Source organism: Dreissena polymorpha, chromosome 2, assembly GCF_020536995.1.
Source record: "Dreissena polymorpha isolate Duluth1 chromosome 2, UMN_Dpol_1.0, whole genome shotgun sequence".
NCBI classification, from domain to species: domain Eukaryota; kingdom Metazoa; phylum Mollusca; class Bivalvia; order Myida; family Dreissenidae; genus Dreissena; species Dreissena polymorpha.
The window spans coordinates 74,900,814-74,913,823 of record NC_068356.1 but is presented as its reverse complement, the minus strand read 5'-3'; the positions used below and the strand labels follow the sequence as shown (position 1 = coordinate 74,913,823).

Sequence of the window (13,010 nt, the reverse complement as noted above, 5' to 3'; positions counted from 1 at the left end):
ATTTTACCGTGTAAGTCTGTTATTATGCTTATATAGTATTTGTTATTTGTAATCACTAGAAGTTACGCAAAAATATTATTTGCGTGTATACTCTATTATTTGTTATCTGTAAACTATTGCGATGACCAAGCACAGCAGTGAGAATATGGACCACATGTTCATGATTGCATATACGTAATTGCAATACTATTAATATATCGTTATCAGATTAATTGTAAATAAAATCAGCAGTAAACCTGGAATAATCTAACTGTAATACAATTAACTCGTATAAACTAATGTAGGTAGACAAGCGCTTGAATAAAGTACAGATTTAAAAAAGTAAGCGAGGCGGTGGTATTTCAAGAAGGAAAGTCTATGCATAGAATGTTGAGTAAAGTGTACCAGATTATACAACAGACGCTCCTGGAAACTAACAACAACACAGACTTGATTTGGGTGAAACATTTACTTTAATGTTGAACAAAAGTGGATTGATGTTAAGGGGTGTTGGTGCAGTTTTGCTTATTTTTTCCATCCAATATATTTTTTCCAAAATTTTCATTTAAGATATATATACAAATACTATATGAAAAATGAAAAAAAAACATAGGGTCACCGGCCTTGTTTTGATTTTATTCACCATTATATAGCATGTACTTTTTCAATAAAACTGAAAAATCTGTAATTGCGTAAAAATGATTAATAATCTATGATATTGGCAACATGTAGATGTTATATAAGCTAAGATACATCTTATACCATTTAATTAAACCACACACTACCAATAAAATGGAGTACACAAGTTAAATTTTAAGAAATTTATTTTTTATAATATTTATGTTACCCCCAAAAAAGTCATTTTTTTACTATTGTAACCACAAAATGGATTTTTTTTCTGTCTTATAGAATTCTGCGAAACTGCTCAAATATGTTCATCTACGTATTGTCATCATAAAACACAAATAAAAAAGGGGGTCACCGCACTTTTAACAGAGATTTTTTGTTTTAACAATCCCTACCGTCTACGTCAAATTTCATAAAATACAGGCAAAACCCACGTACCGGTACATAGATTGTTAGAAATATGCATAACCATTAGACATTCTTTACAATCTTAACTGTGATAACAACAGCTTACCAAAAGACATTACTAAAAAACAATATTTAATGACAAACATAAGACCATACAGTATCAAACTCGACCTTAATCAATAATAACTTACATGTACTTGTTCACAGATTTCGGCATGTTTTGAATTTTGTGATTAAATGCTTCAATTGATAAATGTAAACAACAGGACTAATGAGCTCCAGTAAAAAACAAGAATGAAATAAAAGAAAGAAATAAAAGTTAAAAAAAAAATTAACCCCACCTGGGATCGAACCACTGACAATTGTATTATGAACCAACTCGGTCATTTCTGATGATACTGATAACAAAAATATTGAGTTGTGACAATAGCATCATCGGTGTTGCTGTTAATATATCCTCGTTTAAATAAACTGCCGCAACACCCCTTTAGCACGCAACGAGGCATTACATTGTAGATGTTTAACGTTTCGCTTACGTGTACAAATGTTAAAAAACAATCGAAAAATGGAAAAACATTAATATATTGAACGAATTCAACATGTTTGGTTAGTACAATTGAGCGAACTTTAGAGTAAACACATGAAGAGTTTTGTGTATTTGTATATAAATAAATAAATAAATAAATAGATACATAAATAAATAAATGATTGATTGATTGATTGATTGAACAAACAACAAACACACAAACAGACAAACAAATGAATAAATAAATAAAAGTTGTCTTGAATTAGATTTTTGTACTTGTATATGAAGCACAAACCGTGTGTACTGTATGACATACCACTACCATTCATGCTACTTGATTTCCCGGTTTCTGTTTCCAACAATGATCAAAACTGTCACATGCAACGAACGAACAATCCCCTTGATCACAATATAACAATTGCAACAATGACCCGTTGATCTGCTCCGTCGTCTTCCGTTTGTTGTTGATAAGATGTTCCATTGCTTATATAAATGTGTTAGCTCCGTCCCGACGTGGTTCCGTTGTTAAATGTCTCCTTTGATCCGTTTTAACTTTGCTTTATTGATCTGCCACTACGTTAATCTTTATTTTTTTATATTAAAATGCTCGTTTTCTCCATGTATGTACTTGTTTGTTAAACCATTGGCCCACTGATCCAATACGTTCTTGATCTGCTGCTCTCTAATTCCGTTTTCTGGCTTCTCTGGTACATATAATATATATATATATATATATATATATATATATATATATATATATATATATATATATATATATATATATATATATTTACAATTACGTGGTGTTGGAGTTTGCTGTGTGTTCAAATAGTTTGTATAATGTTTCAATCACACATTACCAATTATGAAACATGACCTCAAAAGCATCAATGAGTATACAGTCGCAAATATTGGAATGACGTCGAGAGGCTGTAATTTGTTGCATAGACGTTTTCGTGATCTGTCTATCGGGGCAGATTCGACCGCATCAAAGAAACTCGGTCTATTTACAGGAACTCATTATGCCAATACTCATCACTAAAACGTCATATTTTGTATCAATAGCGTGTAACAAATTTTGTAATCAATTGTTTCAAGGAAGCATTACGTTTTGAAATCGGTCATATGAAAACTGTCGGTAAATTGACACACAGCCTAGTATTACAGTTTCTACGTTAAAACTTCCTTTAAAGCAGATGCTTACTTATTTAATATCTGACGCAACATTTTAATGTAATGTTTTTAAATGCGTTAGCAAATATAAAAATGATATATTTGCGAACACATTTAAATAATTATCAAATTAGTTTTATCAAAATGATTAAATCCTCTCGTACACAATTTTCTAATTTGCAAACCGATCATAGCACATTTTTTAATCTCATTGATAGCTGGCTTTTACATAATAACTGTGTAAATGCTGATGTATCGCATTCGTTTCACGTTGAAAGGATTATTTACTTTGCCAATTAATTGTACATTATCAAGATTGTAAGAAGAAAATTTAAAATAAAGTTTTGGGCCTAATCGATGAATACCACTTAAAACGTATACGGTCGGTTTGGTACACACGATATTCAGAATGTTTTTCTAAATTTATTATTAATTAACAGTTATTCTGTAAATGAAAAGTGTTCATGGAATCGATGGATTTTATTTTGCATATGATAAGTACGCGCCCTTCCTTTTTAATGACAAGTAAAAAGTAACTGTGCGAAGAACAAACAAACTTTTATTGGCCAACATATCCTACGAAATAAGCGTTGCAGATCTGTAAATTATATCCATAATTTAAATATTGAATGTAAATATAATTATTAGGCAATGTTTCATGTATTTTCTCAGCTGGAATTTACTTTTCCTCCATATGTAAATTTAACCGTAAAAAATGTTTAATGAAGCTCAGATTATGTATTGCATAAATATATATATATATATATATATATATATATATATATATATATATATTACACATTTATCTGACAAAGGTCAAAATCAGTTTGGATGTCCGCTCCTGCTACGTTATGCACTTCAACTTTACTTTAGAGGATAGTGTTAACCCATTACCACTTTATATCCAACTGAATTTTCCATTTTAGTCTGTCATATTTGAATTCCCCTGCGAAACAAACACGATTTAACTATTTCTATTGCGATCACATTTTTATTCAGTTTATAATCATTATCAGACAATGTGATTATATAAGCGTTACATTTTGGTTTGCGCAAAAAGTAGGGCTAACATTGAAAGTCAATGAAACACTGTGTTCTTTTAAGCAACGGTCATAGATCATTTTTGGGGAACTCGTCGTTGTGCTAATCAAATGATTATCGTTTGTTAATGTAACTGATTTTTAAACCATAGATGGTGTATAGCGGTATAGCGGTATAATGAAAAGTGAGCACCTGTGCCATAATAAATTGGTGTGTTGTGTGTAGTCCGCTTTGATCTGTAAATACCAAAATGTTAACGTTAATGCAGTTTTTGACCAGTGTACCCGACTCCCATGTGTATTTGTTGGTAATATGAAGGAAGAAGCTTACAAACTAGATGTACATTGATTATATATGCATAACATATGTTAAATAAATCGGATTATATATATATATTCAATATCGTATCTGAGTGATATGCTTTGAAATTTCCCGTCATTTTGATTCTTTATGTCGTTTTGAATGGCAATTTTCCATCGCCTAACTGCTTGCTTTAGTAGTGTACTGTTCTTTCACATCGGTACTTGACCTTAGAAGACTCTCATAGAGAACGTGCGTAGGTCTGCAATCAATACTAATATGTCATAATATTGTTTAGGGTAGACCGATTCACAAGTGGCTTATTATTTAAGTACATCGAGAAATTATTTAATGAAATAATACGGTTTACGTGCATTTAGTCTTAAATTTAAATATAAAAATTACCTTGTAGTTAAACTAAATTCAATAAAAGCAACAATATGTATTTAAAATTTAATCAAATCTACAAACGCATGTACAGAAGTGTTCTCTTCGGCGCCTAATAATCATAAAAAACAAAAAGCTGGTTTAATAAACGAAGACTCCAATACTATATAAGCAGAAATGCAAGCCATCAAGAAGTTAATATTTTTTATTTATGACTATATTAACGTCTGTACGTGATACTGGGACAATAGTCTGTCTACATGTGTAATAATAAAGTTTCTGAATCTGCAAGTTAACAGCGTCCGTTATGTGACTCTATCTGGAATTGATTGTTATTAAAAATTGATTCACGTATGCAAATAAAAACTGTTTTAATGTATGAAAATAAACTTCGACACATGAACGTAGTTTTTTATATATATAATCCAAACATTAAGACTAGTAAATTACCGTCAGATGATGCCACATCGTTGTTTATGGTATCTGGGACAGTTTCGTAATAGTGCAGGCTTCCAACGCTCGATTCACTCCCAAATTCAAACAGGTTTGCTAATATACGTACTTCCTGAGTTAAAGGGTAACTGTCAGCCATTGGTGATAAAGGCGATACATTCGTCATTGGAATAGTTTCATAGATTTCCAATGTTGAATGTCTGTTGTCCGGTACATCTTCAAGCATCGGTATGCTCGTTCTTTGGAAAGTGTCAACCGGGACATCAGTCGTTGCAGTTGCCAATTCCAAAGCATCTGTTAATTGATTATTCAAACATAACAAAACTTCTAAAAAGTTGCAAATACACAAAAAACGGTTAATGCGTATGCCAATATGATACCTTTAATAGTATATTGTATTTGAATTTTAATAATGCATCGCATAACAAACATTTTACAGTTAGGAACGTATTTTCGGCTATATGGTTTCGTCACATTAATTGTATATACATATTAACAAGATATTCAAGTATATTAGATTGATATAAAATCCTTATGCGGTTTGAGCCCTTTTCCTGGGATAATCGAGTACTTAGTGCCTTAAGAGATGATCTTGAGAGCGTTCCCTCTCCAGCAAAGCCGAGACGTCCATATAACTAGGCGGACACCAAACTAACAACGCCAGCGGAACCTTTTTTATACATAGTAATGACCGAAGTGGTGCATGCATATGCAAAACAATGTAAATTATGTGCTGATAGCATTAGTTATATGGATATCATTTTATTGGATTTAACCTGATAGATGATAGTATTTCCTGTAGCCGCAAATCAACACTGAAGCCGCAATAAGGACTACTGCAACTGCCAGTGAGCCGATGATGATAATGAACTTTTGATATAATAAAGCTGAAAAGTATGTCAATCAATGTGCAGTGACGTATTATACAGGTGCTATAGCAAAACGAATAAAACACATACAACACAATATAAATTTTGAATTTCTTACAAAAAATACTGTCTGTTGTAAAACGTCGATTTTTATCCGAATGCATGAAACGATAACACATACGAGGTTGTCGTATAAACAAAATGATTCCATAGTTCACTCAGAACAGAAACATCAAAATACAAAAAAGGTCCATTACATTTTTTCTTTGAATCATACCGTTTTGCACAGTCGTGAACTCTGTTGTTTCCCTATTTCCATGCGATTTGTTGTTTAATACAGTTGTTTCGTTCGTAAAGTACTCAAAGAGCAATGTGGTATTATTTTCCGTGATACCTGTAAACATATCAATGATTTTATTCAGAAGTAAAATACATTCAAGCTAAAGAATTCTAAATCAACTAAAAACGCACAGGAAGGTTAAAACCATAACTAAGTCAAGTACTGTAGTATTTAATTAACATATTTGTTGGGCTAAGAAACAAAAGCTTTTTAAATTTGCATGATCACCTACCACTGAAATGACCTTGGGATATCGCGGTTACCCAAATGCCATCCACTCCATTGGGAGAGGTTGTTCGAACTATTGAGGCTTCAGTTGTCGATGCTGCTGTTGTTTCCTTGCTGCTTCCTTATAATGTTAATTAGTTTTCATATATAATATTGTGCAGTACATGTGTCATTTTTTTTGTACACTAGTTTTTGTATATAATTGTTAACTCAAATTGACATAATGATTCGAAAATAATTAGGGAACGAATTAAAATGCCATTTCAGCATTTTATGTTTAACTTACGAACCATATAATATTTAGAATGAAGAATTTCTACAGAATTACAGCAAAACATATGATTGTATCAAATGTAGTATATTCAAAAGGTATAAGATATTTTTCTAACGCAATTGTTTTTATGTCATTTAAAAACAATCCATATTGTCCCTGTGTAATGGGATTATAATTATTGGTCGCGTATGGCGAGTGTGATGCTGCTTCACGATACTACTGATGCGATCCGATAATACTGATGCGATCCGATAATACTGATGCGATCCGATACTACTGATGCGATCCGATTATACTGATGCGATCCGATATTACTGATGCGACCCTATAAATTAGTTTTTCAGAACCTGAAGTGAAGGTTAATATATATATGTGAAAATGCGTGCATGCTAGCAATAAATAAATGTGCACAACACATGCCGATGTGTAATCAGTATTTGTTCTAATATTGGTTCAAAAGATTAAATACTCATTTGGTTTATAATATAATTCAGTACGAAACAAAAGATACACACGACATCATAAACAAAAAAACATGCCACCATACTCCGTCTGTTGTCACAAAATCTATGCAATCTTTGTAGCCATGTAGCCAAGTTTAAATACCTTAAATACTAAGGGGTTAAGAGAGTCGTCTCAGCATATGATATACGTAGTCCATTCTTTTCAAGAAATGTTAACGTGTTAAATTTTGATTTATTATTGTTATGGTCTCATCTGCTCAGTAATCATTTGCATCGAGTAAGATATTCTTGTTAAACAACTGTAATAATTCTACCAAAATTGTAAACACAAATACAACAATTACATTGATGCATTTGTTTATATTAAAGCGAGATTATACGATTTTTTATATGTGTTAAAGTGTAATATATTGATAAAATATGTTAAAATAACACAAAATAGGCAACACAAATTATACATTAAATACGAATTTCATAAAATGCAGAAAAGACAAATTAGCGCCCCGAGCCGATGGTGGCGAACATATTTTCCTACAATAATCGAAGCATTCGTCTTTTATTAGGACCAGAGTTAGTGTTCGTGTGTCGCATGAATGTAAATCGTTGCAGGAATTTAAAATGAATCGTTTAAGAGTTTAGTTTAGATTCATATCGTACATGCATGATATACATGCTGGCGAATTCGACTGTACAGCCGTTTTCGATTTCAGAATTAAATATCTGGCTTATTTCTCATTTTTTGACACATGTTCTTCTAAACTTTTATTTTATTTTATATTAAAATATATATAAAATAAGTTTTTTAAACATTTTATATAAATTCATTAATATTTGACAAAATCGTATAATCTCGCTTTAAAGTTTAACTAATTAGTTAAACATTTGTTTTACTTGGATAAGCACGCTGAGTGTTTGTTTACGTTATTAATCTTTGGTAAGCATAATACGAGAACACGAATTTGGATTATTTTTGTGTATACATTTTTCCAAACAACATACACTAGGTTACACGACCATGAGGAGGAAAAGCAGACATTGCTAGATGTATGTTGACACATTAAAAGTAGCATTGAAATGTTAATTCGCTAAGGGAAATATAATTGATCATGAAGAGCAAGACTGTGGAACTTAGCATTAAGGCGAATATGGACTTGTTAATATGAATAATTTTTAAACCAGGTTTATTCAAATAAAAAACATCAACATTATAAGCCAATTTAAATTCGATCTCATTAAAATTTAAGTAGTCGGTGGTAAAATTGTCAGAACAGTAACATAATGACAACTGTATAAGGCACAATAAAATGAAATAAGTACACACATTTCAACATAATATCGTCAATTTTTACAACATTTGAGAAAAACGCAGCATACAGTAGTGCATCACTGACGAAACCGTAATGCAGGGTGTAAAACTTCTCGATTGCATAGTTTGGATTTATATCTGCTTAAATACTTAAATAACACAACATTCTATTATTTCGTATACAATATAATTATCGTTTAATGCCAGAAGAGTGTGCGTATGCATGTAAATTAAGGTTTGCAGAACGTATAACTCATGGGTAATAAATTCACGAAATATTTATATATGCACGGATAATAAATAAAAGATAGTATACAAGTCACTACGCATATTACACGTGTGCTTTTTAAGTTGAATTATGTATTGAGTGATACTCTTTAATAAACAGTGTCAGTTTATCATTTCTATGTATTTACACACTGAATGAAGTTAAGAGTATTAACTTTTCATAAAACTGTTTCCCTAACAGCTTAATTGCTTATGCACACAAAACATGGTCTTGCTAATAATATTCATCAATAATCATCATTTTCATATTCTTAAATATTTTGCAATGTTCCAGTAGCTGTAAAAATATTTATCGAAATCCACGATGAGGGATGAATCTATATCTGCCTTAATTATTTGCTCAATATATAATAAGATGTACGAGTAAATAAGGTTGATATCTGAACTGTTCATTTTGGAGCGTAGTCAATTGCTAGATAGGAAGGGAACATATGTTTATTTTTTTGTCTTCATTGTATTATACAACTGATGACTATGCATTTCGTAAATATTGTGCAAGTTAATGTTGATTACGTTGTGCGGACACAGTCATCATACGTTGATACTATTAAGAAATACTTAATTTTTCTAAAAATCTTGCGGTTCAATATGTGCTGCAAAGAATTGTATCAATATTTGATATTTAAAATATATCAATGTTGGTTGACTGTGTATGTAAAAGATTCATTAAGATAAATACTTTCATCGGATCGTAAATGTAATAACAATTTACTAGTGCATGTTCTTCAAATGTAGTCTAAAATTATTCTGGAATGATTTAGCACAAATCCCTTTCTTTGATTAGGTTCGGTTCTCCCAAGACGTCTATCAACATACTCGACTTCATTTTTTAATGTGTTTGTTTTGCTGGTCTCAAAAGTTTACGCTAACAAATCAGGGACAAAAAAATTCATATTAAATAATTAGAAATTTAAATGACATCACTCCATAACACTAGCCCGTATGTTTGTGTTATATGTTCGTGCGTACGATTAGAAGAACGATAAAGACGGAAACCAATTCTTCAATGGAAGAGACATTGAATAAACATTCAGATGATGACTAATATTTTAACATACCTGTACTGTTTATGTGGACGGTTTCCGTATTACTTTAAATTGGAATGCCTTTTAGAAATGTTGCGCATTTCCACTTTTCACCTTCTTTATGCACATCCGAAATGTTGCAGGCTACTAGTGTTTCCAAACAGTAACACTGCACTGCTTCCGCAGAAAACTCAGCGGAAACTTCGCATTGTGTTTGAGACTGTTGAATGGAGACCGCTAAAACCATGTTATTATTAATATTTTCTCTGTAAATCCTTTTTCTTTCCGATGTATTGCCCTCATCTTTACACGAAACTTCAAGCATATTTTCCGATATTAATTTGATGGCAATTTGTGGCGATATGATAGCTGGAAAACAGTTTGTTTATATGTAATATAACAGTAGTCAATATTTTATATTTTATATATTATAATTACCATTATAAATTAAGTGCATAGTTAAATATTTTTTATTCGGTTAATTAAACATAGAAATAAAATATAAATACAACATGATAAACATACAATTACATTAATTATATATAGATTGTCATGAATTTGTTCGAAACATCACATACGCATAAACTTGCATCTTGCAAATAAAATCAACAAAAGTAGAACGTATTGGAGTAAACTGAACATATCCAGCATGTCCTTATGTATACACAGTACTTTCGTGAGTATGCTTTACACTGTTTTTCGACCAAATATATATGTACTTGAACGTTTGTATTATTCAGTGTAAAAGTTACGGAAACAAAAACACCCGGACAATAAATCGACACTACAATGCTACCATTTCTGAGTTATGGTGTATTTTATAGGCGATTGTGTTAAAATGCTTGCAAGCACGTTTCAGCTACAGTCAATCATTTATTTAATACGCTGGTATGCTGTGTATTCTTAAATTAAAACTACCATGTATGGTATATCATCACCAAACCATTTGCTACACATAATAAGGGCACCAGCCTACGCGCCGCGTGTCGCCTTTATTTATTACCGTTTAATACCGCTGTAACATTAATCCAGTTAACTGGAATGGGATCGCTGTTGAATGTGTCTTGTCCGAATGTCGCCGAATGTTTTAATTCCTCTATATCATGCCATAGGCCATCATACCACACGCGGTCGAAAGCTTTCTTAATGTCAGTGAAGTTGTGGAAAAGGTCACGTCAGTGTTGCACGTGATTTGCAATGATTATTCTGCAATTGAAGATCTGTTCGACTGTGCTCCGCCCAGCTTTGACTCAAGCCTGCTCCTCGGCCAGCAGTTCCTCGGCTTTACTTTTTAATCGCTTAAGGATGATGGGTAGCATAACTTTGCTGGGATAACTGATTAGACTGATGGTGCGGTAATTTTCGCATAACTGGAGATTGCCCTTTTTTGGTATGGGGATAACCAGTGAATGGGTACACTCCTTGGGCCATTTCTTCTCCTCAGAACTTTTGGCATAGTAACATCAATGCTACAGTCGTTGCTTCTTCTCCGGGCTTTATTAGCTCGGACGGGACGTTATCCACTCGCGGAGATATTCCCGCCTTAAGACAACGCACTGCCTCCTCCACCTCTGTCTTAAGTATGGGTGGGATACTGGTCCGGGATCAATCTGAAGGAGACTGGAGTCCGGTTGGAGCGGATAGTTGTAGAGATCACTTGAGTATTCATCCCATCTGTTTAAGACTGTGGCAATCTCGGTAAGGAGATTCCAGTCAGCGTTTGATATACAACTGGCCTTGGGCTGACTGGTCTTCGTGAAGGTCTTGAGGGTGCTGTATGCCTTCTTACTGCTTCTGTGGTCATCTCTTTATCGATGATGATACATTGTTCCTCAATCTATTCTGTCTTGGCCTCATTTTTTTTCCCTACCTCCCTGTCCGGGTTCGGGTAATTTGGCCAAGAGTCCAGGCTGGTGTACTTCTCATGCCTAAGCTATCTTCTTTGTCACATAGGTCAATGAATTGTGTTGTCAACCATGGCTTGTTCTTATTTCTTTCTTTCCCAAGCACTTCTTCAGCCGATGACAGTAGCGCATCCTTAAAATTATTGCTAATCGTGTCGATGTCATTGTCTTATATGTTCAGTGCTGCAAACTTGCCACCTATCAGTGCTTGAAATACATGTGCTATGTGCTAAAACAACCTAATGTCGATCCGTTTTAACTGACGCAATGTAAATATTCAATGAAGATGGATAACGAGATCATATGTTCGTGCATAAGTCTAAACATCCATTCATCAAACCAGAGTATGTCCTGAATGTTGCCTATCAACAAACTGTGTACAATTTTAATTCGCGGTGGATACGTAAATAGACGTAAATGGTTATAATAATAAGGCAGTAAATAAAAGTAACCAATCATTGTTTCATGCTTTGAATGCCTATTAATGTGTCATTAACCTTAAAGGTTTAATTACTGTAATTAACTTCGTGTAATATCGCAATATTCCGTCAGAAATTAACGGTCTCCGAGAACGTATGTAAAATAACGATAATTGGACTCACATCAAAAACAAATATGAGTTATAATACTCAGCAAGATATTGAATTTGTTGCTATAGAGGCAATACATACGCTTTTTAACCGAATGATCATTGGTTTGATTCCTACGGCAGGCACACTTTGTATATCATCGTTTATTTTGATATTTTAATTTTTAGACTATTTTAAATAATTATTACGTTGCTGTTAAAGGGACTGTCCAAACAGATTAAAACGTCGTTCGACAAGAATCGACATTTTGGGAAACTACGAGAATTGCTTATATAGCTTAAAAATACCTCCGCATTTGACGTGAGCGTGGATGGTCGAGTGGTAAAGTCAGGAGACATTTTACTCCATGCTTCCATGACTCTAGGGTTCAGTGGTTCGAGCCCTGTGGAGGTAAACGTTTTTCTTCTTTTTTTAAATTGTATTCTTATTTTTTACTGGAGATTTTTAGTTCAAATGTTTAAATTTATCAATATAAAGCATTTGAAGCAGTTAATGACAAGCTTTAATACATGCCAAAATCTGTTGGACGGCCCCTTAAATGAATACATTTAAATACATGTATTTAAAATGTCAATTAAATGGTATTGACACTTGAAAGAAGTTTATGATAGTTTTTAATAAATACGATATGCTAAATTAGTGTATGCGCCATGTTAATTCTCAACTGCATCATGAGTTTGGGGAAAATGAGAGTTTTCTTGCTAGGGAAGCTGATTTTTAAAATGTGTGCAGTGAAACTAAAATATGTTTATATTTTTCGATCAAGGATACATCATACAAATATATATGCTTAAAATTAGTATTTTCTGCTTGCAGTTATTAATACAT

The 13,010-nt window shown here is 32.6% G+C and overlaps 1 protein-coding gene across 1 annotated transcript; it reads right to left on the bottom strand.

Annotated features, from left to right (window-relative positions):
• Window positions 1–3,552: 3,552 nt before the first annotated feature.
• Window positions 3,553–12,322, bottom strand: LOC127869828 (uncharacterized). The gene is made up of 9 exons (XM_052412487.1): window positions 12,300–12,322; window positions 11,258–11,494; window positions 9,722–9,753; window positions 6,336–6,452; window positions 6,041–6,157; window positions 5,671–5,781; window positions 4,892–5,188; window positions 4,526–4,553; window positions 3,553–4,316 (listed from the first exon to the last, which is right to left on the bottom strand). Exons 1-9 carry the CDS (start codon window positions 12,320–12,322, stop codon window positions 4,235–4,237), a joined length of 1,044 nt encoding a protein of 347 aa, XP_052268447.1. The 3' UTR covers window positions 3,553–4,234.
• Window positions 12,323–13,010: the final 688 nt, after the last annotated feature.